We start from the raw sequence: 25,879 nt of genomic DNA, 5'->3' as shown, positions 1-25,879 counted from the left end.
GTTTTAAACAGAATTTAAACTGATATCAAACCGGATTTTAACTGGTTTTAAACTGGATTTAAACTGGCATCAAACTGGTTTTAAACAGAATTTAAACTGGTATCAAACCAGATTTAAACTGGTATCAAACCGGATTTAAACTGGCATCAAACTGGTTTTAAACAGAATTTAAACTAATATCAAACCGGATTAAAACTGGCATCAAACTGGTTTTAAACAGAATTTAAACTAATATCAAACCGGATTTTAACTGGTTTTAAACTGGATTTAAACTGGCATCAAACTGGTTTTAAACAGAATTTAAACTGGTATCAAACCGGATTTAAACTGGCATCAAACCGGATTTAAACTGGCATCAAACTGGTTTTAAACAGAATTTAAACTAATATCAAACCGGATTAAAACTGGCATCAAACTGGTTTTAAACAGAATTTAAACTGGTATCAAACCGGATTTAAACTAGTTTTAAACTGGATTTAAACTGGCATCAAACTGGTTTTAAACTGGTATCAAACCGGATTTAAACTGGTTTTAAACTGGAATCAAACTGGATTCAACATGTTTTTAAAGTGTTTTATAAACCTGAGTTGCAGATGAAACTCACCAGCAGATGAAACATGTCGAGGTCGAGGATACACGGAGTGTTTTCAATCTGAGTGTCTGGAACCAGAGCTATAACACACAACACTACAATTACGCAACTATTACACAACAATTAGACAACAATTACACAACTATTACATTGTTTGTGTGTGTGTGTGTGTGTGTGTGTGTGTGTGTGTGTGAGGTCACCTGTGAACAGTCTGATGAAGTGAGTGTGAACAGTTTTTAGTGGAGCTGCCGTCCAACAGGCTGAACTGAACCTGGTGAGAGAACTCAGACAGTCGTCCTGAAACACAACAACAACACAAAGAACAGTGTTTTCAGAAAAGTCCAGTTCTGATAAAAGTGTTCACTGAACTAATGTCAAACTAACAATGAGCTCTTCTTAAACCCCGCCTCCCTGACAGACCCCTTGTCCAATCAAACTGTTTCCTTCTCTTGAATGGAGTGTGTTACCTGTCGGCAAGGTAAACTTCCAAACAATGGTTTCTCCTCGTCCATCAGGAGGCGCTCTGCAAAGAAAATGAAAATAACTAAAGTCAGCATACCTGGAGAGTGAGTGTATACCTGTCACCTCAGGTGTGTGTGTACCTATGCTCTGGATGGTGTAGGCGCAGGTGGACCAGCTCAGCACCGGGACTCTGGGGTCCTGCTCGTTGGGGTTCACCTTCAGTCCCACCTTGTAGGTCAACATGCTAAAGGTGGTGATCATCTCACTGATGCTGCTGGAGAACGGGTTCCTGAGGAACACAGTGACATCACTGCTGACATCATCCAACGCATCCTAATTGATTGATTGATTGGTTGATAGATTGATTGATTGACAGATTCAGCAGGATCAATAAAAAACTATTGACTCACTGGGGAGTGAAGCTGATGCTGAATCCTTCAGGACCAACAGGCTCCAAACACTCTGCTGCACCTGGAACAAACACAACACATCAACACAAACACACAGAGATGACTGACAGGTGACTGACAGGTGAGAGACAGGTAACCGACCTTCAGACTGCTTCCTGTGGGTGGAGTATAGTGCTGCTATCTGCTGACTGGTTGTCTTAAGCCATGCCTCCAGACTGGGATGACTGACACTACGAAAAAGAGAGACAGAGCCTTGTCAGGTGAGTGTTTACCTGGGGGGTCAGGTGAGTGCTTACCTGGGGGGGTCAGGTGAGTGTTTACCTGGGGGGTCAGGTGAGTGCCTACCTGGGGTCAGGTGAGTGTGTGTGTGGCAGTAGGGGGATCACAGTGTTGCTCAAACACTCGCACAGAGGACACAGGAACTCTCCGTTCTCCACGTCGTAGCTGGTGTGACCTCTGAGACGCTGCTGACGTCGCTGCTCCTTCAGCTGCACTGCCTCAAAGTACCTGAACACACAGAGTGGTCATGTGATGCTCTTGTGAGCTGCTGATTGGACAGTGTGCCCCTACAGTGTCTTACCTCTGCCAACAGGTGGCGTGCATTATGTGTCCACAGCTGGCTGTGTGGATCCCCAGAGAAAGGTCAGGGTGCATGAACAGGGGGTCATGATGCTCTGAAACACAGTCACATTTCTGTTAAACACCTTTGACACTGATTGGTCTGGACAACGCCAGAGTGTGGCTCCACCCACCTGGGTCAGGCAGGTTGCGACGGCGGTTCTTGGACAAAACGGTGGAGCGCTGGACAAATGCTGCAAGAACCATGGCTCTGCCGTGACCTCTGACCTCTTGTTCTTCCTGACACAGTATACATGTGACCAGATGACGGCGCTCAGCCGCCCCCAACCTCCTGGGACCAACACACACCTGAGACGCACAGGTGAGCTCAGAAGTGGGAGGACTAGAGGGAAAGAGGAGGAGAGGACACTGTCATGTTCGAGGATGATGTCTTGTTGGTGAATGAGACAAGAAGAACTTCAACTACAGGTGTGTCCAGGTGTGTCCAGCATACCTGTGCTCTGCAGCAGCAGACGTCGAGGCCTCCAGCTCCTCCAGACTTTGCTGGAATAGTTCTTTGTTCTCATTGATGAAATGTTTCTGCATCTCAGACATCTGAGCCATGATCTTCTCCCTGCGGAGCCGAGCCATCTCAGCCTTCCTCTTCCTCTCCGCCTTGTCTTTGTCTCTGACCGTCTGGACAGCAACGCTCAGTTATCAATCACCTCAGCACAATAACGTCTCTCATTACAACAGTCTCAAAGAGATGTCTCACCTCCTCCAGGCCTCGTCCCTGGTTGATGGAGACGGACGACGAGGACAATGTTCGCTCTCTCATTGTTTTAATGTTTGACACCATCTGCACAAAAACTCAAAGTGTCAGAGACAAACGTCCATCTGGAAAACAGATCTTCACCAGCAGCACTCACCTTCAGGATCCAAGTGATCATGTCTTTGTGGATCTCGAGGTGAGGAGCGTTCTGCAAACTCTCCAAGAGAGCCAGGACACTTCCTGAAGTACTGGGAGCCTCACCTGGACCTGAACACACAGGCAGACAGGTCAACAGGCAGACAGGTGGACAGGTCAACAGGTAGACAGGTCAACAGGCAGACAGGTGGACAGGTCAACAGGCAGACAGGTCAACAGGCAGACAGGTGGACAGGTCAACAGGTATACAGGTCAACAGGCAGACAGGTAGACAGGTCAACAGGTGGACAGGTGGACAGGTAGACAGGTCAACAGGCAGACAGGTAGACAGGTCAACAGGCAGACAGGTCAACAGGTAGACAGGTGGACAGGTGGACAGGTAGACAGGTCAACAGGCAGACAGGTGGACAGGTAGACAGGTGGACAGGTCAACAGGCAGACAGGTCAACAGGCGGACAGGTCAACAGGCAGACAGGTGGACAGGCAGACAGGTAGACAGGTCAACAGGTAGACAGGTGGACAGGTAGACAGGTCAACAGGCAGACAGGCAGACGGGTCAACAGGCAGACAGGTCAACAGGTCAACAGGTGGACAGGTGGACAGGTCAACAGGCAGACAGGTAGACAGGTCAACAGGCAGACAGGTAGACAGGTCAACAGGCAGACAGGCAGACAGGTCAACAGGCAGACAGGTCAACAGGTAGACAGGTCAACAGGTCAACAGGTCAACAGGTGGACAGGTCAACAGGTCAACAGGTGGACAGGTCAACAGGCAGACAGGTAGACAGGTCAACAGGCAGACAGGTAGACAGGTCAACAGGTAGACAGGTGGACAGGCAGACAGGTCAACAGGCAGACAGGTCAACAGGCAGACAGGTCGACAGGCAGACAGGTAGACAGGTCAACAGGCAGACAGGTAGACAGGTCAACAGGTGGACAGGTGGACAGGTAGACAGGTAGACAGGTCAACAGGCAGACAGGCAGACAGGTAGACAGGTCAACAGGCAGACAGGTCGACAGGTAGACAGGTCAACAGGCAGACAGGTGGACAGGCAGACAGGTAGACAGGTCAACAGGTAGACAGGTGAACAGGACAACAGGCAGACAGGCAGACAGGTCAACAGGCAGACAGGTCAACAGGTCGACAGGTCAACAGGCAGACAGGTAGACAGGTCAACAGGTCAAAAGGTGGACAGGCAGACAGGTAGACAGGTCAACAGGCAGACAGGTAGACAGGTCAACAGGCAGACAGGTCAACAGGTAGACAGGTAGACAGGCAGACAGGTCAACAGGCAGACAGGCAGACAGGTCAACAGGCAGACAGGTAGACAGGTTAACAGGTAGACAGGTAGACAGGTCAACAGGTGGACAGGTAGACAGGTCAACAGGTAGACAGGTAGACAGGTAGACAGGTCAACAGGCAGACAGGTCAACAGGTGGACAGGTAAACAGGTCAACAGGCAGACAGGTAGACAGGTAGACAGGTCAACAGGCAGACAGGTCAACAGGTCAACAGGTAGACAGGTCAACAGGCAGACAGGCAGACAGGTCAACAGGCAGACAGGCAGACAGGTAGACAGGCAGACAGGCAGACAGGTAGACAGGTCAACAGGCAGACAGGTCAACAGGCAGACAGGTCAACAGGTGGACAGGTCAACAGGCAGACAGGTAGACAGGTCAACAGGTAGACAGGTGGACAGGTAGACAGGTCAACAGGCAGACAGGTCAACAGGTCAACAGGCAGACAGGTAGACAGGTAGACAGGTCAACAGGTAGACAGGTCAACAGGTAGACAGGTCAACAGGCAGACAGGTCAACAGGTAGACAGGTCAACAGGCAGACAGGTAGACAGGTCAACAGGTAGACAGGTCAACAGGCAGACAGGTCAACAGGCAGACAGGTAGACAGGTCAACAGGTAGACAGGTCAACAGGCAGACAGGTAGACAGGTCAACAGGTAGACAGGTCAACAGGCAGACAGGTCAACAGGCAGACAGGTAGACAGGTCAACAGGTAGACAGGTCAACAGGCAGACAGGTCAACAGGTAGACAGGTAGACAGGTCAACAGGCAGACAGGTAGACAGGTCAACAGGCAGACAGGTAGACAGGTCAACAGGTCAACAGGTAGACAGGTGGACAGGTAGACAGGTCAACAGGTAGACAGGTAGACAGGTCAACAGGTAGACAGGTCAACAGGTAGACAGGTCAACAGGCAGACAGGTCAACACACAGGTAGGTAGACAGGTGACTACTAACGTGAGATCTTGCAGGTGTAGTTGAAGGTGACGTCTTGGTCCCCGTCACTGGACTCCAGCTGTTGCTGCTCCTCCAGCAGACCCATGCCCACCAGGTGGAGCACCTGCAGGTGTGGACACAAGACAAGAGGTTTAAACTGTGCACCTGAACCACTGTCCACGTCCTCCTCTTCAGGACACGTTTACAACTGAACACATGTACAGCTTCTGTCTCAGTGTCTATATCTGTCTCACCCTCTGCAGCATGGATTCAGTCCAGCCTCCCCCGCTGGGCTCCACAGCCCACTGGAGCACAGCGCCCTCTACAGCCAGAAGCACGTCACATTGCAGCAGATTCACCAAGCTGGCAAACAGAGGGCAGAGGGGGGGTGGAAGGGGGGGGGGCAGGGCTACCAACACACAGACAGGTTACCATGGTGACAAGGGAAAGGGTTAGGGTTAGAAACTATAAACAACACCTATTCAGAATTTGCAGACAGGTGTGTTTACCTGTGTCCTCCCCATTCTGTCTCCTCAGCTTCCTCTGAGCCTCCTCAGCCTGAAATCAAGCACACATCAGCAGATCAATACCCCCAACCCCCATCAATACCCCACCAATGCCCCATCAATACCCCCAACCCCCATCAATACCCCATCAATACCCCCATCAATACCCCATCAATAGCCCATCAATAAACAACACCAATACCCCATCAATACCCCCAACCCCCATCAATACCCCACCAATGCCCCATCAATACCCCCAACCCCCACCAATGCCCCACCAATACCCCCAACCCCCATCAATACCCCATCAATAGCCCATCAATAAACAACACCAATACCCCATCAATACCCCCAACCCCCATCAATACCCCATCAACGAACAACATCAATACCCCCATCAATACCGCCATCATTAACCCCATCAAAACCCCATCAATGAACAACATCAATACCCCCATCAATACCGCCATCATTAACCCCATCAATACCCCCAACCCCCATCAATGAACATCAAAACCCCCATCAAAACCCCCTAACCCCCTCAATAGCCCTGATCAGTATCCTGTCTGTACCTTGGACTGGTCGGCTCTGCTGTAGTGGTGGAAGTACAGGTTAAAGTGTTTGTTCCACTCAGGTCGTAGTTCATACAACCCTCGACCCGTCACACCTGGCTTCCTGAAAACACACACACAGTGAGTACTATACACCTGGTTAAGGTGGAGCATGACTTAATGAGGAGCATCACTTAAGGTGGAGCAGGAATAAAGACGGAGCATGACTTAAGGTGGAGCTGGATTTAAGGTGGAACAAGATTTAAGGTGGAGCAGGAATAATGGTGGAGCATGACTTAAGGTGGAGCTGGATTTAAGGTGGAGCAGGACTTACGCATGGTTTATACTAGTGCGTCAACATGACGCTGTAGCTCGGCCGTCGCCCAGGACCCTACACCGTAGCCTGATGTGCACCTCCTAAGAAATGTAACTAAACGTTGCAGCGACGTGGAACTTAACGGTTAGGGTTTCATTAGTAGAAAAACGCATTTCATTGTTCACGTGATTCAGTGGCCGGAATAGCACAGGAACAGCAGGTGCTGCAGTGAATATAGTGAAACTAACTGTTGATCCACATTTATTTACTACAACTCCAACCACTCAGTTTCACTCGCCATGGCGTGAAGCGCAAATACAGTCAATACAGTTGGCCAGTTGCCGTCTAGTGTTTCCCCTACACCCTTGACTACTGCAGTAATGTAAAACAAGCTTCAAGGTGGAGTAGGATTTTAGGAGGAGTTGAATTTAAGGTGGCGCATGACTTAATGTGGAGCAAGATTTAAGGGTGAAGTTATGAAGAAACCAGACTGACTTGAATGAAGCCACGCTGTCGATGACTCTCTCCAGACCTGTCTCCTTGTTTCCCTGGAGAGACACAAAAACTGTCTGAGAGACAGGTAGGTAGGTAGACAGACAGACAGACAGGTTGACAGACCATAGACTGTATAAAGATGGACAACAGAACAGCTCCTCTATAGTGAAGCCAAATCAAGTAGAGCTCCCCCTGGTGTCTGGCTGCAGTATAGATCATATGCTCCACCCCCTCCATGTTAGTGGGCGGGACTTGGGCCAAACTAAAACACTGAGGCTGTGTCTGAAATCACTCCCTAACCACTATATAGTGCACTGGTGTCCGAATGTTTAGTGTCCACTATATAGTGCACTGCATGTATCCCACAATTCACCGCGAAATGTAGTGAACATCCGATGGTCACTAACCGGCGCAAGATGTCCCATCATGCATTGCCAGAAGTTCTCTTGGCGCGGAAAGTAAATTAAATATGGCAGACGGACGGGAGACTGTGTACAAATGTAAGTATTTTTCTGTTTGACGTTTGATTCCGAGTTTTAAAACAGGTTGTTAATAGGTTGTTAATATGCAATACTATTTAAAAACTGACTGGAGGGTACACAGCCATTACGGCACCAATCGAAATATGAAAAGCATATGTCTATTTAAGCAAATGAAAATATGCTTAAATAGAAAACAAAATACGAAAATAAAAAGTACAGGACAGTAATCAAAAGACTCTAATTTAATAAAAATGCAGTAGTAAATGGACAAGTATTATGTGAGAAGACATTAATGTGGTACGTTTTAATTGTGCGACAGCGATGACGTAATTACCGGCGCCAAGAGGAAGTGTCCGAAAGTGTCCGAAATTTTTTTCTGTTGAGCTCACTATATAGTCCACTACTTTTATTTCCCTATTTAGGGAGTAGGGAGTAGGGAATGAGTGAGTGATTTCGGACACAGCCTAAAACACACATCAAATAAATTTCAAGCACCTTTTCAAGGATGGTTTCTGTCATTTAGGTAGTTACTGATTCATATTTAAGTGTCCAGTTTCATTTTAGTTAGAAACTGGATGTGACGTCACAACGACTACCAAGTGCCATGATAACCGCTCTATGGAGACCGTGAGAGGTGGAGAAATAAATAAATCAGTTCAGTATATAATCCAACATCTCCTTGTAACAGGTGGCGGTAGAGCAGAGCGTAGTATTAATTAAACTAAAACATGAGTGAGTCTGGAGGAAGTGTGGGCAGGGCATCAATATCACGGCTCCATGTGGCTCCGCCCTCAGACTGTACTGATCAGACTCTGGATCCAAACTCACAAGATGGCGCCGCCCGTATCCCCGGGAACATAGAGTCAGTTTGACCAATGAGAGGAAGAGGAGACGTGTTGTCCATGTTTATATACAGACTATGAAACAGACTGAAGCAGACAGACAGGTAGGTAGACAGGTAGACAGACAGGTAGACACAGAAATAGAAAGGTAAACAGACAGACAGGTAGACATACAGACAGGTAGACAGACAGACAGACAGGTAGACAGACAGACAGGTGGACATACAGGTAGACATACAGGTAGACAGACAGGTAGACAGACAGACGTCTCACATTCTCAGGAAGAGCCTTCACCAGCTCACTGTGAGCCATGGGTCTGATTGACAGCTGGTGGATGATTTCTCTTCTGACCTCATCGAGAGGCTCCACCTGGCCAATTCCTGCCACGTACCGCTCACCTGGACCAGACAGAGACACACTGACCTGTAGAACCTGAAGAACCTAAAGTAACGTGAAGTAACCTGTAGAACCTGGACTTCCTACAGACAGACTCACCAGTAATCATGATGATCAGATGAAGCATCTCCTCTATCAGGGTGTTCTGTTGGACCAGGTCCTGTGGAGAAGAGAGTCTCTGAGTGTGGAAGCCTCCAGTGCTCAGTTCGAATCTGAACTTTGTCTATACTATAACTAAAACTGGACATTAGTGGAACTGTTCATGGTTCTGATCCAACATCTATTCACATGTTAGTGGTCAGTTCTGACCTTGTTGGCTTCTCTGTATCTCTTCCTGATGTCTGTGGAGTTGAAGATGTGAAACAGCTCGAAGCGACTCAGCACGATCATCAGGAAGTGGTTTGGATCCATCATGGCCGCCCCAGCCTGCAGCTCAACACAAACACCAACCATCAGTAGAGCCCAACAGAAGTCAGTAGAGTCCAGTAGGAGTCAGTGGAGTCCAGTAGAGTCTAGTAGAGTCCAGTAGGGCTCAGTAGAGGTTAGCAGAGTCCAGTAGAGTCTAGCAGAGTCCAGTAGAGTTCAGTGGGGATCGGTAGAGGTCAGTAGAGACGAGTAGAGTCCAGTAGAGACCAGTAAGGATCAGTAAGTATCAGTAGTCTTGTAGAATCCAGTATGGATCAATAGAGGCCAGTAGAGACAAGTAGGGTTTGGTAGAGTCTAGTAGGGGCCAGTAGAGACTAGTAGGGGCCAGTAGAGTCTAGTAGGGGCCAGTAGAGACCAGTAGGGTTTGGTAGAGTCTAGTAGGGGCCAGTAGAGACTAGTAGGGTTTGGTAGAGTCTAGTAGGGGCCAGTAGAGACGAGTAGGGGCCAGTAGAGTCTAGTAGGGGCCAGTAGAGACTAGTTGGGGCCAGTACAGTCTAGTAGGGGCCAATAGAGACTAGTAGGGGTCAGTAGAGTCTAGTAGAGGCCAGTAGAGACTAGTAGGGGCCAGTAGAGTCTAGTAGGGGCCAGTAGAGACCAGTAGGGTTTGGTAGAGTCTAGTAGGGGCCAGTAGAGACTAGTAGGGGCCAGTAGAGTCTAGTAGGGGCCAGTAGAGACCAGTAGGGTTTGGTTGAGTCTAGTAGGGGCCAGTAGAGACGAGTAGGGGCCAGTAGAGACCAGTAGGGTTTGGTAGAGTCTAGTAGGGGCCAGTAGAGACCAGTAGGGGCCAGTAGAGACCAGTAGGGGTCAGTAGAGTCTAGTAGGGGTCAGTGGAGTCTAGTAGGGGCCAGTAGAGACTAGTAGGGGCCAGTAGAGACTAGTAGGGGGCCAGTAGAGACTAGTAGGGGCCAGTAGAGACCAGTAGGGTTTGGTAGAGTCTAGTAGGGGCCAGTAGAGACCAGTAGGGGCCAGTAGAGACCAGTAGGGGCCAGTACAGTCTAGTAGGGGTCAGTAGAGTCTAGTAGGGGCCAGTAGAGACTAGTAGGGGCCAGTAGAGACCAGTAGGGGCCAGTACAGTCTAGTAGGGGTCAGTAGAGTCTAGTAGGGGTCAGTAGAGACTAGTAGGGGCCAGTAGAGACTAGTAGGGGCCAGTAGAGACCAGTAGGGTTTGGTAGAGTCTAGTAGGGGCCAGTAGAGACTAGTAGGGGCCAGTAGAGTCTAGTAGGGGCCAGTAGAGACTAGTTGGGGCCAGTAGAGACTAGTTGGGGCCAGTACAGTCTAGTAGGGTCCAGTAGAGACTAGTAGGGGTCAGTAGAGTCTAGTAGAGGCCAGTAGAGACTAGTAGGGGCCAGTAGAGTCTAGTAGGGGCCAGTAGAGACCAGTAGGGTTTGGTAGAGTCTAGTAGGGGCCAGTAGAGACTAGTAGGGTTTGGTAGAGTCTAGTAGGGGCCAGTAGAGACTAGTAGGGGCCAGTAGAGTCTAGTAGGGGCCAGTAGAGACTAGTTGGGGCCAGTAGAGACTAGTTGGGGCCAGTACAGTCTAGTAGGGGCCAGTAGAGACTAGTAGGGGTCAGTAGAGTCTAGTAGAGGCCAGTAGAGACTAGTAGGGGCCAGTAGAGTCTAGTAGGGGCCAGTAGAGACCAGTAGGGTTTGGTAGAGTCTAGTAGGGGCCAGTAGAGACTAGTAGGGGCCAGTAGAGTCTAGTAGGGGCCAGTAGAGACCAGTAGGGTTTGGTTGAGTCTAGTAGGGGCCAGTAGAGACTAGTAGGGGCCAGTAGAGACCAGTAGGGTTTGGTTGAGTCTAGTAGGGGCCAGTAGAGACTAGTAGGGGCCAGTAGAGACCAGTAGGGTTTGGTAGAGTCTAGTAGGGGCCAGTAGAGACCAGTAGGGGCCAGTAGAGACCAGTAGGGGTCAGTAGAGTCTAGTAGGGGTCAGTAGAGTCTAGTAGGGGTCAGTAGAGACTAGTAGGGGCCAGTAGAGACCAGTAGGGTTTGGTAGAGTCTTACCTGCAGCATGATAATGTCTTTGTCGAACATCTCCACTCTGCATTTGACGTTGTGATAATAATAAATCTGAAACGTATCAACATTAACAGTTAACATGTGTCCAATTCAATTCAATTCAATTTTATTTATATAGCGTCAATAACAATACAAATCGTCTCAAGACGCTTTACAAAAACCCGGCCTGAAACCCCCAGAGCAAGCCTGAAGGCAACGGTGGCAAGGAAAAACTCCACATCTCCACTGATCACATGACCAGGTACACACTCACCTGATTGATCAGCGAGAAGCCGTTCCTCCTCCACATCCCAGCATGCACCTGGGCACACAGCACTAGACATCGAAGGGGAAGTTCGATCAGAAGGGGGGGGCTGAGTTCACCCTGAAGATACATGATCACAGAGGTCAATGGATGTGATGGACACAGCTATGGCTGATCTGATGATCCAGTTACTGACCAGAGGAAGCTGCTCGGGAAAACGAGACGCCACCTCGGTCCTGCTGAGGAGAACGTGGAGGCCTGAGGGGGTGGTGGGGGGGGGGGGGGGGGGGGGTTAGACTCATTCATCTTCATTTAAATGAGTTTAATAACAGATAGGGACATCTTGTACTTACCTGCCAGCAGCCGGCAGACGGGTAGGTGAATGGACACCTTGTCCTGAGACACCTGGTACCTGAAAGTCTCCACACAATGCCCTGCCAGACTCAAGCTGATCGGCTGCTCGCCATCTGGGAGGCCACTGTGACAGTGACTGAGCGCGCTCAGACACTTTCTGTAGGCCTCGATTAGCACATGCTCCTGACATACAAACATAAAGACAGAGAAGATGATCAGTTCATCTACTGACTGTCTTCACAACTGATCAGCTACTGATTCACTATATGTAGCAAGCTGTAGGGAAAACGTTGTATTGTAGCATGCTACATGTAGCGTGTCACATGTAGCGTGTTGTATTTTAACATGTTCTATTGTAGCATGTTGTATTTTAGCATGTTACATGTAGCGTGTCACATGTAGCGTGTTGTATTTTAGCATGTTACATGAAGCGTGTCACATGTAGCGTGTTGTATTTTAGCATGTTACATGTGGCGTGTTGTATTTTAGCATGTTACATGTAGAGTGTTACATGTAGCGTGTCACATGTAGCATGCTACATGTGGCGTGTTGTATTTTAGTATGTTACATGTGGCGTGCTGTATTTTAGCATGTTCTATTGTAGCGTGTTGTATTTTAGCAAGTTCTATTGTAGCGTGTTGTATTTTAGCATGTTACATGTAGCGTGTCACATGTAGCATGCTACATGTAGCATGTTACATGTAGCGTGCTGTATTTTAGCATGTTCTATTGTAGCGTGTTGTATTTTAGCATGTTCTATTGTAGCATGTTCTATTTTAGCATGTTACATGTAGCGTGTTGTATTTTATCATGTTCTATTGTAGCGTGTTGTATTTTTAGCATGTTACATGTGGCGTGTTGTATTTTAGCATGTTACATGTGGCGTGTTGTATTTTAGCATGTTACATGTAGCGTGTTGTATTTTAACATGTTCTATTGTAGCATGTTGTATTTTAGCATGTTACATGTAGCGTGTTGTATTTTAGCATGTTCTATTGTAGCGTGTTCTATTGTGGCATGTTGTATTTTATCATGTTCTATTGTAGCGTGTTGTATTTTAGCATGTTACATGTAGCGTGTTGTATTTTAGCATGTTACATGTAGCGTGTTGTATTTTAGCATGTTACATGTAGCATGTTGTATTTTAGCATGTTACATGTAGCGTGTTGTATTTTAGCATGTTCTATTGTAGCATGTTGTATTTTAGCATGTTACATGTAGCGTGTTGTATTTTAGCATGTTCTATTGTAGCGTGTTGTATTTTAGCATGTTCTATTATAGCGTGTTGTATTTCAGCATGCGCTATTGTAGCATGTTGTATTTTATCATGTTCTATTGTAGCATGTTACATGTAGCATGTTGTATTTTAGCAAGTTCTATTGTAGCGTGCTGTATTTTAGCATGTTCTATTGTAGCATGTTACATGCAGCATGTTGTATTTTAGCATGTTCTATTGTAGCATGTTACATGTAGCATGTAGTATTTTAGCATGTTCTATTGTAGCATGTTGTATTTTAGCATGTTCTATTGTAGCATGTTACATGTAGCATGTTGTATTTTAGTATGTTCTATTGGCGCGTGTTGTATTTTAGCATGTTCTATTGTAGCGTGTTACATGTAGCATGTAGTATTTTAGCATGTTCTATTGTAGCATGTTGTATTTTAGCATGTTGTATTTTAGCATGTTACATGTAGCGTGTTGTATTTTAGCATGTTCTATTGTAGCGTGTTGTATTTTAGCATGTTCTATTGTAGCATGTTGTATTTTATCATGTTCTATTGTAGCATGTTACATGTTGTATTTTAGCAAGTTCTATTGTAGCGTGTTGTATTTTAGCATGTTCTATTGTAGCATGTTACATGTAGCATGTAGCATGTTGTATTTTAGCATGTTCTATTGGAGCATGTTGTATTTTAGCATGTTCTATTGTAGCATGTTACATGTAGCATGTAGCATGTAGCATGTTGTATTTTAGCATGTTCTATTGTAGCGTGTTGAATTTTACATGTTCTACTGTAGCATGTAGCATGTAGCATGCATTACATGTAGCATGTGTGTAGACTCACATCTGTGGAGCACCACTCCTGGATCATGGAGATGATGTGAGTCAGTTTCATCTGTAGAGTGAACGCTGCCTCCCACTCAGGCTCCATCTCTATGTGCTGCCCCACCTGTCTCACCACCGGATCCATACCCTGATACAGGTCCAGAGAGAGACAGACAGGGTCAGAGAGAGACAAACAGGTCCAGAGAGAGACAGACAGGTTCAGAGAGAGACAAACGGGTCCAGAGAGAGACAAACGGGTCCAGAGAGAGACAGATACGTTACCTGCATACACTTGAGCAGCTCCAGAAAAGCATCCAGACCTTCAATGAACTTCACTCTGAGCTGATCACTCCAATCAGAGGGAGGACTGATCAGGACGTACCTGCAGACGGAGCAATGGGTTCAAGCTGGTTCAGACCGGTCATATTGGTTTGCTGTTTGCAGACTGTTTTACCTTCTTTGAAATCACGTTCTGTGTATAGCAGTGAATTCTTACACATCTTTTACTCAACAACTTGTCCTCCATAGCTCCTTGAACCTCAAATCTCTTATCTTTAGCAGTAAGCCATGTTAGGTCAGTCTCCCTCTGCTTCTCCTTCTCTCTCCTGTACGTCCTGTCACATGTTTAGTTACTCCTCTGCCTCCTTTAACAGTAATAGTACGACACTGAATCTTACCTTAAACTGCTGGCTAAGGCTAAAGCTAAGGCTAAGGTTAAATATGCTGAAATTGTTATTCACGTCGGTAGTAACGACACCCGGTTACGTCAGTCGCAGGTCAATAAAACTTAATGTGGAATCGGTTTGTAAGTTTGCCAAAACTATGTCGGACTCCGTAGTTTTCTCTGGTCCCCTGCCCAATCTGACCAATGATGACATGTTTAGTCACATGTCATCATTCCATCGCTGGTTATCTAGGTGGTGTCCAGCAAACCACATGGCCTTCATTAATAATTGGAACACTTTCTGGGGAAAGCCTGGTCTGATTAGGAGAGATGGCATCCACCCAACTTTAGCGGGTGCTGCTCTCATCTCTAGGAATATGGACGATTTTATTAACCCCCCAAAACCATGACAACCCAGAGTTCAGACCAGGAGGCAGAGCTGACTTCTCTAGGACTGTCTCATACCCAAAACTCTCTAAACTCTATAGATGTTCTGTCTGCTCCCAGATTCTTTAAATCAAAAACCAACAAAAGAAGAGTTACTCATAGGAACCTGATACAAATCAATACAAACCGGTAGAACAGAAGAACAGAAAAATGAAATGTGGTGTTTTAAATGTCAGATCTCTCTGGTCTAAATCTCTTTTAGTCAATGATTTGATAACTGATCATAGAGATTGATCTGTTTAGTTTGACTGAAACGTGGCTACAGGATGATGAATATGTCATAGCAATTATCACATTCCTAGTCTATGATCAGTCTATGACTGGTCTATAACTAGTCTATGACTGATCTGACTGGCCTATGATCAGTGTATGACTGGTCTTAAATCGTCTATGACTGACTGGTCTATAATTGGTCAACGGCTGTCTGACTGGTTTGTAATTGGTCTATGACTGATCCTTACTTGAGGTCTCCGATGAGGCTCTGGACACGTCCGAACTTGAAGGCCTGCTGGGCGGTGTAGCGGTCAAACTGGAAGCGTCCCTGTAAGTCTCTGTGACGGAGGTGATCCGCAAATGTTCTGATGATGGTGGTCATCAGGTTCTCCTCCACCATGAGCATACGGGCCTGCAAACCCCAATACAGGACACTCAATCACTTCCTGTAATACTTTTCTGACCCTAACAGTCACTGCTGGACAACAATAGAGTTCGGGGATAAAAACAGTCCCCCCTCGACAACTGGTAAGTACCCAATCGTTAATGGAAATTAGCTGCACCGGTTTCTGGTTGTTAACATATCAAGCAAGTTTCAGGAGGAGTTCCTATTTAAACCGCAGACTTCCCAGCAGTCCCCTAGAACTGAAGAAGCTACTCGGATGAAACGTCTTCTCAGAAAACTCTACAAGTCCAGTTGCCTTTTTTGAACCTTGTTTTTGGATACCCGATAATTATGTCAGTCCCCAGGTACCAATACACGTCAGTCTACATGTCAGTCCCAATACACGTCAGTCTACATGTCAGTCCCCAGGTACCAATACACGACAGTCTACATGTCAGTCCCCAGGTACCAATACACGACAGTCTACATGTCAGTCCCCAGGTACCAATACACGTCAGTCTACATGTCGGTCCCCAGGTACCAATACACGTCAGTCTACATGTCGGTGTCCAGGTACCAATACACGTCAGTCTACATGTCGGTGTCCAGGTACCAATACACGTCAGTCTACATGTCGGTGTCCAGGTACCAATACACGTCAGTCTACATGTCGGTGTCCAGGTACCAATACACGTCAGTCTACATGTCAGTCCCCAGGTACCAATACACATCAGTTTACATGTCAGTGTCCAGGTACCAATACACGTCAGTCTACATGTCAGTCCCCAGGTACCAATACACGTCAGTCTACATGTCAGTGTCCAGTAGGGCTGTCACAAACGATTATTTTGATAGTCGATTAATCATCGATTATTTTTTCGATTAGTCGACTAATCGGATCATACGTAAATTGAATGTAAAACATACAGCTTATCGCACCAGCATGAAGCTGCTCTTATATTAACCATCATTAGTTTTCAGCTTGAAGTGTTTAAGGTATATGCTAACTAAAAATAAAGACAATTAAGATGATAGTTCATTAAACCTTTAAAGTTTACAGCTATATGAGTAAGTAGTAAGTTAGCTCTCTGTTTACGCTAATATTAGCAACTAACTAGCCAGTTAGCTTACCGAGATGACGGTCCCTCATCGTTGTCACAAGTAGAGTTGTCATGATACCAAAATGAGTAACCACGATACTGATAACTATACAGACTTGCCGCTTGGGCCCGGTGCTTCTGCCGTGGTGAGTGTGTTGTCTCCCGTTTGTGGCTGTAAGCCGCGCGTGTGTCTGGGCGAGACAGAACTTTAGCTTGTTGTTTGTTTTTAAGCTAATTTCTATCGAAGCGGAGCTGTCTTCATGGAGTTCGTTCTTGCCGGCAGAAACACACTAACAGCCAATCAGCTAACAGACGAGCAGACCCAGCGTGGGTCTATCATATCCCCGGACGTCGCCTGTAACAGGCAAACAGACAATCATTCAGCAGCTGTGTGTGCGGTTGCAGTAGTCGCCATGTGGGTTTGTTAGGGAGTAGCATGCATTGAGAAGCCGGGAGGAAAGTAGAGCCGGCCGCTATGTAGCGGAAGAGTTTTGAGAGAAAAATAAAGATTAAAAAAAAAAACGACGCGTCGACTATTAAATTAGTTGTCAACGATTTTATTAGTCGACATAATCGTGACTAGTCGACTAATCGTGGCAGCCCTAGTGTCCAGGTACCAATACACGTCAGTCTACATGTCAGTCTACACTAGGGCTGATTGATTTGGGAAAATAGTCTAATTGCGTTTTTTTTTCTCCCAATATTGCAACTGCGATTTAATATGCAATTTTTTATTTATTTTTTATTTTATCCTCTTTTTTTCCCCAACAAAACATAATGAATGATTTAAATATGAACAAGATATACATTTAGTGTTAATGTTCTTTCCCATAGGCTGGGCCTATTTGTTAGAATTAAATTAAAAGATGTATGACTTGAAATAAATAAATAAAATAATTTTTATTTAACTGCTCATTACAGAAACATATGTGGCTTTGCCACTGTGCATTTAAAGGGAAACTACTGTTTTTTTACAACCTGGACCTTATTTCTAGCATAAAATATCATCGTTTACTCACCAATATCACTTTTCAGGATATAATTAGATCAGCGTATATCCATGCAGCAGGAGTGGTCAGGGCATCGAAACGCAGCCTCTAAATAACATTATCTGCAGCGAAACTCGTTCATTCTAGGGATGTCCCGATCAGGTTTTTTTGCCCCCGACTCCGAGTCCGAGTCATTTGATTTTGAGTATCTGCCGATACCGAGTCCCGATCCGATCCAAAGTGACGTCATGCCGCATACGTTGTTTCTGTGTGGAGTTGAGACGGTCTGACTCTGTACCACCACATAACAGCAAATACTAAGCTGTTATTTTTCCCATTTGTTTTGAAATATTATAGATCTGATAAAAAAAATAATGAGAATAAATATAAATACATATATATATATATATATATATTCGATCCCTGATCGGGATGTAACGTCTGATTCCGATCGAGTCTGAAACCACGTGATCGACCCCGATTTCCGATCACGTGATCGGATCGGGACATCCCTAGTTCATTCCACCAATACTTTGTTATGATACGTTCGTGCTATTCCCCGTTAAGTCCGGAGTTACGTGTTAACATCATCCCAGATGATGTCTTCTGACCTCTGAGCAGCGCGCGCACCCCCGATGGTCGGCTTGTTTACCTGTAATTTGCTACTGCTATGGTTCGTCCACAACATCAGAGTCGGACAAATATTCAGCCATGCTGCAAAAAACTGGCAGTAACAAATTACAGTTAAACAAGCCGACCGCCGCGGGTGCGCGCGCCGCTCAGAGACACCGTTCAGGTCAGAAGCTTAGCATCCGCGTCGCTCGCATCACGTGACCACCTTGTAATCGCGCAAGTTGCGGTTAGAAAATCGCGTTGTATCATATTGCAATATTATCGCACATGCAATTAATCGTTCAGCCCTAGTCTACACGTCAGTCTACACGTCAGTCTACACGTCAGTCTCCAGGTACCTATACACGTCAGTCTACACGTCAGTCTACACGTCAGTCTCCAGGTACCAATACATGTCAGTCTACACGTCAGTCTACACGTACCTATACACGTCAGTCTACACGTCAGTCTACACGTACCAATACACGTCAGTCTCCAGGTACCTATACACGTCAGTCTACCAGGGTTCCCACTCCTAACCTGAAATTATTTTCCAGGACTTTTCCAGGACATTTTCAGCTGCTACAAAGACAGGTTATCATGTCATACACTAATACATTCCCCTGTCCCGCTCATTCTTTGGAATGATACGAGCAACACTGACACTTTTCAAGTTACCGTAGTCCCGAGTTTTGTCTCTAGGCGCGGGATCTGAAAAGTCGCTAAAGCCAGAAATTCTCTGCTAAAGCTAGCGACAAAATCAAATTAGATTTGCTGGTAGTGTCACGTGGGGCGCTGCGCTGGCTAGAAGCAGAGAAGCTCTGTGCCGTATGTTGCCCAGAAGACATGCATGTGCATAACTTTTAACCCGTTTGCATTTGCGCAGAAGGTAGGGGGAGGATAAATAATTTTCCAGGAGAACTTAATAATTTCCAGGACATTTGACCTTTTTTCTCATTTTCCATATGTTTTCCATGACTGGAAAATTGGACAATCATTTTCCAGGTTTTCCAGGTTTTCCAGGACGCGTGGGAACCCTGTCTACACGTCAGTCTACACATCAGTCTCCAGGTACCAATACATGTCAGTCTACACATCAGTCTACACGTCAGTCTGCATGTCAGTCTCCAGGTACCAATACATGTCAGTCTCTTCTTATCTGTTTCTTATTTCTTCTTAGTGTTTTTATTATTATTTATATGTTATACGGTGTCCTCGAGTGCCCAGAGAGGCGCCTCCAAATAAAATGTATTATTATTATTATTACACGTCAGTCTACACGTCAGTCTACACGTACCAATACACGTAAGTCTCCAGGTACCTATACACGTCAGTCTACACGTCAGTCTCCAGGTACCAATACACGTCAGTCTACGCGTCAGTCTACACGTACCAATACACGTCAGTCTACACATCAGTCTCCAGGTACCAACACATGTCAGTCTACATGTCAGTCTGTTAATCACTGAACCAGGATCAAGAGTTAGACACAATGAGGACATGTCAGTGTTGATTCTGGTTCTGGTTCTGGTTCTGGTTCGGTCTGAACTCACCAGTGACGGGACGGTGAATATTTGCACTGACAGGTCAGTGATGGAGAACTCACGGTCGTGGTCATCTTTGATGTAGTCACTCTGTAGGCGTTGGTAGCTCTAGCGACGGGACAGAGGACAGAGACAGATGTATGTGGACAGGTACTCACCATGGTGGGGACGGTGAAGAGCTGAACCGACAGAGACGTCACTGACACCACCCGCTCGTGGTCGTCCTCCATAAAATCAGTCTGGAGTCGTCTGTAGTTCTGGAGGGAGGACGACATGTCACCTCCAAGTCAGAGGTCAGAGGTCGCTGCTGCCGGGAAGCCCCACCCTCCCTGCAGGTACTACAGAGGTCCTGACAACCTGTCAGGTCAAGTCCTACAGAGGTCCTGACGACCTGTCAGGTCAAGTCCTACAGAGGTCCTGACGACCTGTCAGGTTCTACAGAGGTTCTGACAACTTCACCGTCCAACCCAACAAACTGTTTCCGTTATATGTATACAGCATTAAACAACCACAGGTGAGTTCAATCATCAAGTCTGTGTGGCGATCAGGTGTGTGTATGTGTGTTTTCATCAGGTGTGTGTAGTCATCAGGTGTGTGCAGTCATCAAGTGTGTGTAGTCATCAGGTGTGTTACCTTGGCAAACTGAATGGCAAAGATCTTCTTATACTTGAGGTCCATGAGGAGGCTGTTCATGAGCAGTTGGTGGTAGATGTTCCTCGCTCCTGCAGACACGGACAGTAGAACCTCAGAATAATAAATAACTGATCAATATCTGATCAATAACTAATCAATACCTGATAACTTATGTTTATTAGTTACTGGTGATCAATAACTGGTCTCCAGGTGAGTTTAAGTCGCTACCTTTCCACATCTTGGAGTCGTTGAGCATCAGTCGGTCGACCAGAGATGAGTTCTCTCCTTCTGGACCTTTCTGCAGACCAACCTGACACAGGATCCTCCTCAGCCCGTCTGAAACAGAGACACAGTCATTAGCAGCAGCAGGTGGAAGACAGAGGGATTGTGGGTATTGAAGTCCAGACGTACCAGAGTACTGAATTATCTGACCCATCCAGCTCAGAGCCTTCAGAGCAAAACACTGATGAGCCACAACAGACGAGTGCATCACCTGAACCCTGAGAGGCTTTGACTGGCGGCTGGTGTTCCTCTAAGGGGGGGGGCACACGTAGGAGTCAGCTTCCCAATCAGATATATCTGATAGTGGTATCTGAAGACCAGATCAACACTCACCACAATGACTGACTTGGCCTGTTCACAGAACTGGAGGTCCCCATAACGCACTGACTTCCTGCCCTGAAAAAAACACACACACACACACATATTATTCAGACGTCAGCATTAACCCGTCTCAGTGAAGTCCAGGTTCTTTATGTCAAAAATACCGGTATCATGGTACTGATATCATGGTGTCATGGTAGTGGTATCATGGTAGTAGTGTAGTGGTATCATGGTATCGTGGTATCACGGTAGGAGTATCATGGTAGGGGTATCATGGTAGTGTTATCATGGTATCATGGTAGGAGTATCATGGTATCATGGTAGTGGTATCGTGGTATCATGGTAGGAGTATCATGGTAGGAGTATCATGGTAGTGGTATCATGGTAGGGGTATCATGGTAGTGGTATCATGGTATCATGGTAGTGGTATCGTGGTATCATGGTAGGAGTATCAGGGTAGGAGTGTCATGGTAGTGTTATAATGGTAGTAGTATCTTGGTATCATGGTAGTGGTATCGTGGTAGTGGTATCATGGTAGTGGTATCATGGTAGTAGTGTTGTGGTATCATGGTATCATGGTAGTGGTATCATGGTGTCCTGGTAGTGGTATCATGGTAGTGGTATCGTGGTATCACGGTAGTGGTATCATGGTAGGAGTATCATGGTGTAGTGGTATCATGGTATCATGGTAGTGGTATCATGGTGTAGTGGTATCATGGTATCATGGTGTAGTGGTATCATGGTATCATGGTGTAGTGGTATCATGGTAGTGGCATCATGGTATCATGGTGTAGTGGTATCATGGTGTAGTGGTGTAGTGGTATCATGGTATCATAGTGTAGTGGTATAATGATATCATGGTGTAGGGATATCATGGTAGTGGTATCATGGTGTAGTGATATCATGGTGTAGTGATATCATGGTGTAGTGATATCATGGTAGTGGTATCATGGTGTAGTGGTATCATGGTAGTGGCATCATGGTATCATGGAGGTCTGCAACTCCTCCTAGCGTCACGTGAGTAAGCGTATTGCGTCATTTCCTGCTTCTGCACCGTGTGGTACTGCTGTTTACAGAGTGTTAGCTTCGCTCAAATTCCAAAAAACGTTCTGTTTATTGCGGGGAATTCTTACGTATCTTCAACCACCTGTCCTCTATAGCTACTTTTTGAACCACACACTCTCTCTTCTAATCAACTTTGTCTGCTAACGTTAGCGAATTAACCATGGCTTCTCCCTCTGCTTCCTCTTCTCTCTCCTGCATCTCGTGCCACATGTTTAGTTACTCCTCTGCCTCCTTTAGTGGTAATGGTATGTGTAACAAATGTAGTTTATTCGTAGCACTGGAGGCGAGGCTTTCCGAATTGGAAGCACGGTTCCGCACCATTGAAAAACAACCAGCAGCTAGCCAGGGCCCTGTAGCCGGTGCGGACCGACCAAGAGTAGCTCCTGTTAGCATAGCTCCAGTAAGCTGTCCCCCGACAGCTCCCGAGCAGCCGGGAAACCAGGGCGGCTGGGTGACGGTTCGAAGGAAGCATAGTCCCACAAGGCCCGTGGAGCACCACCAAACCCTTCACGTCTCCAACCGATTTTCCCCACTCAGCGACACACCCGCTGAGAAACCAACTCTGGTGATTGGCGACTCTATTTTGCGGAACGTGAAGATAGAGAAACCAGCGACCATAGTTAGATGCATTCCAGGGGCCAGAGCGGGCGACACTAAATCTTATCTCAAACTGCTGGCTAAGGCTAAGGTTAAATACAGTAAAATTGTTATTCACGTCGGCAGTAATGACACCCGGTTACGTCAGTCGGAGGTCACAAAACTTAACGTGGAATCGGTGTGTAAGTTTGCTAAAACTATGTCGGACTCCGTAGTTTTCTCTGGTCCCCTGCCCAACCTGACCAATGATGACATGTTTAGTCGCACGTCGTCATTCCACCGCTGGTTATCTAGGTGGTGTCCAGAAAACAACGTGGCCTTCATTGACAATTGGCACACTTTCTGGGGAAAGCCTGGTCTGATTAGGCGAGATGGCATCCACCCAACTTTAGCGGGTGCTGCTCTCATCTCTAGGAATATGGCCGATTTTATTAACCCCTCGAAACCATGACAACCCAGAGTTCAGACCAGGAGGCGGAGTTGTAGTCTTACACACTTCTCTGCCGCTTCTCAAGGACTGTCTCACACCCTAAACTCTATAAACTCTATAGATGTTCTGTCTGCTCCCAGATTATTTAAACCAAAAAATAACAACAGAGGAGTTTCTCATAGGAACCTGATGCAAATCAGTACAAGTTCATTGGTAGAACACAAGAATAGGAAAATTAAATGTGGTCTTTTAAATGTCAGATCTCTCTCATCTAAATCTCTTTTAGTGAATGATCTGATAACTGATCATCAGATTGATCTTTTTAGTTTGACTGAAACATGGCTACAGGATGATGAATATGTTAGTTTAAATGAGTCTACTCCACCCAGTCATAGTAATTATCATATTCCTAGAAGCACAGGTAGAGGAGGAGGAGTGGCAGCAATCTTCCACTCTGATTTATCTATTAATCCTAGACCTAAGGAGAGCTTTAATTCATTTGAAAGTCTTACTCTTAGTCTTCCCCATCCAGAACAGAAAATACAAAAACCAATTCTTTTTGTTGTGGTGTATCGCCCACCTGCTCCTTATTCTGAGTTTTTAGCTGAATTCTCTGAGTTTTTATGTGATTTAGTTCTTAGAACAGATAAAGTCATTATAGTAGGTGACTTTAACATCCATGTTGATGTTGTCAGTGACAGCCTTAGCTCCTCATTTACATCATTATTAGATTCAATTGGCTTTTCTCAGAATGTAAACGGATCAACTCACAGTTTTAATCACACCTTAGATCTTGTCCTAACATATGGCATAGAAACTGAAGGTTTAACAGTATTTACTCATAACCCTCTTTTGTCTGATCATTTCCTCATAACCTTTGAATTTGCAATAATGGATTACACAGGAACTGAAAAGACATTTCATTACAGTCGATGTTTACCTGATGATGCTGTAACTAGATATAAAGAATTCATTCCTTCTTTATTTACCTCAGTGCCATGTACCAATGTTGTGGACGACAGCAACCACAATTTAACCCCTGCACTAATAGATTATTTTGTCGATGGCACTGCAGCATCGCTTAGTTCAACTTTAAACTTAGTTGCTCCTCTGAAAAAGAAGGTCATGAATCGGAGGAGGCTAGCTCCCTGGTATAATTCACAGTTGCGCTGTTTAAAACAGGCAGTCCGAAAGCTAGAAAGAATTTGGCATTCCACTAATTCTGAAGAAGCTCGCATAGCCTGGAAAGATAGTTTAACAACTTATAAAAAAGCTCTCAGTAGTATTAGAACAGCATATTATTCATCATTAATAGAAGAAAACAAGAACAACCCCAGATTTCTTTTCAGCACTGTAGCCAGGCTGACAAAGAGCCACAGCTCTGTTGAGCCATCTATTCCTTTAGCCCTCAGTAGTAATGACTTCATGAGCTTCTTTACTAATAAAATTGTCGGCATTAGAGAAAATATTCAAGGCATCCTTCCAACAGCTGTTAAAGATGCAAGTACAGCGACATTAGAAACTTTTGTACGACCTTATCAATATCTGGAATCCTTCTCCCCAGTAGATCTTCTTGAGCTCTCTTCAACAATTACAGCATCTAAACCATCAACCTGTCTTCTAGATCCAATCCCAACTAAATTGCTCAAAGAAGTTTTTCCATTAATTAACATCTCCATATTGAACCAGATAAATTTATCTTTATTAACAGGATATGTGCCTCAGTCTTTTAAGATTGCTGTAATTAAGCCCTTACTTAAGAAAGCCACTTTAGATCCAGATGTTTTAGCCAACTATAGACCAATCTCCAACCTTCCCTTTATTTCCAAAATTCTAGAAAAAGTTGTTGCTAATCAGTTGTGTGACCACTTAAACAAGAATGGTCTGAAGAGTTTCAGTCAGGTTTTAGAGTTCATCATAGTACAGAAACAGCTCTGGTTAAAGTTACCAATGATCTCCTCATGGCTTCAGACAGTGGACTTGTCTCTATACTTGTTCTGCTAGATCTTAGTGCTGCATTTGACACTATTGATCAGAATATTTTACTACAGAGACTTGAAAGTGAGGTCAAGATTAAAGGAACTGCATTAGACTGGTTTGAATCCTATCTATCTGACAGATTCCAGTTTGTTCATGTCAATAATGATTCCTCTACTTATACAAAAGTAAGTTATGGAGTTCCTCAGGGTTCTGTGCTAGGACCAATACTCTTCACGTTATACATGTTGCCATTAGGCAAGATTATTAGAAAACATGGCATAAACTTTCATTGCTATGCAGACGACACCCAGCTATATTTATCTATGAAACCAGATGAAACTAATCAGTTGGTTAAACTCCAAGCATGCCTTAAAGACATAAAGGCTTGGATGACCTGTAATTTCCTACTCTTAAACTCAGACAAAACAGAAGTTATTGTATTCGGTCCTAAGCATCTCAGAGATTCATTATCTAATCACATGGTGTCTTTGGATGGCATTACCTTGGCCTCCAGTACTACTGCAAAAAACCTTGGTGTTATATTTGATGAGGATATGTCCTTTAAATGTCACATAAAGCAAGTGACCAGGACTGCCTTCTTTCACCTGCGTAATATCGTCAAAATTAGGAACATCCTGTCTCAGAGTGATGCTGAAAAACTAGTTCATGCATTTGTGTCGTCCAGACTGGATTATTGTAATTCATTACTGTCTGGCTGTCCAAATAGCTCTTTAAAAAGCCTCCAGTTGATTCAAAAT

At 45.4% G+C, this 25,879-nt stretch overlaps 1 protein-coding gene across 1 annotated transcript in view; it reads right to left on the bottom strand.

The window, feature by feature from the left end:
- The window catches only part of ubr2 (ubiquitin protein ligase E3 component n-recognin 2), a 43,534-nt gene that overhangs the window by 8,138 nt on the left and 9,517 nt on the right, over window positions 1–25,879 (bottom strand). Inside the window, 33 exon segments of the mRNA XM_084561823.1 lie at window positions 605–672; window positions 793–889; window positions 1,060–1,115; window positions 1,195–1,343; window positions 1,465–1,525; window positions 1,606–1,694; window positions 1,810–1,971; window positions 2,045–2,138; window positions 2,217–2,425; window positions 2,537–2,718; window positions 2,798–2,881; window positions 2,952–3,061; window positions 5,206–5,308; window positions 5,439–5,593; window positions 5,694–5,742; window positions 6,263–6,365; window positions 7,053–7,105; window positions 8,650–8,774; window positions 8,872–8,932; window positions 9,082–9,198; window positions 11,199–11,264; window positions 11,467–11,577; window positions 11,654–11,715; window positions 11,811–11,994; window positions 13,879–14,007; window positions 14,142–14,241; window positions 15,432–15,595; window positions 19,823–19,921; window positions 19,924–20,070; window positions 20,447–20,535; window positions 20,675–20,782; window positions 20,858–20,978; window positions 21,062–21,124. Coding sequence (XP_084417949.1) covers window positions 605–672; window positions 793–889; window positions 1,060–1,115; window positions 1,195–1,343; window positions 1,465–1,525; window positions 1,606–1,694; window positions 1,810–1,971; window positions 2,045–2,138; window positions 2,217–2,425; window positions 2,537–2,718; window positions 2,798–2,881; window positions 2,952–3,061; window positions 5,206–5,308; window positions 5,439–5,593; window positions 5,694–5,742; window positions 6,263–6,365; window positions 7,053–7,105; window positions 8,650–8,774; window positions 8,872–8,932; window positions 9,082–9,198; window positions 11,199–11,264; window positions 11,467–11,577; window positions 11,654–11,715; window positions 11,811–11,994; window positions 13,879–14,007; window positions 14,142–14,241; window positions 15,432–15,595; window positions 19,823–19,921; window positions 19,924–20,070; window positions 20,447–20,535; window positions 20,675–20,782; window positions 20,858–20,978; window positions 21,062–21,124 — 3,570 coding nt within the window.

Source organism: Chelon labrosus (genome assembly GCF_963514085.1).
Source record: "Chelon labrosus genome assembly, chromosome: 15".
In the NCBI taxonomy this organism is placed as follows: domain Eukaryota; kingdom Metazoa; phylum Chordata; class Actinopteri; order Mugiliformes; family Mugilidae; genus Chelon; species Chelon labrosus.
The sequence above is the reverse complement of the archived record's forward strand: the minus strand, read 5'-3'. Positions and strand labels throughout refer to the sequence as shown.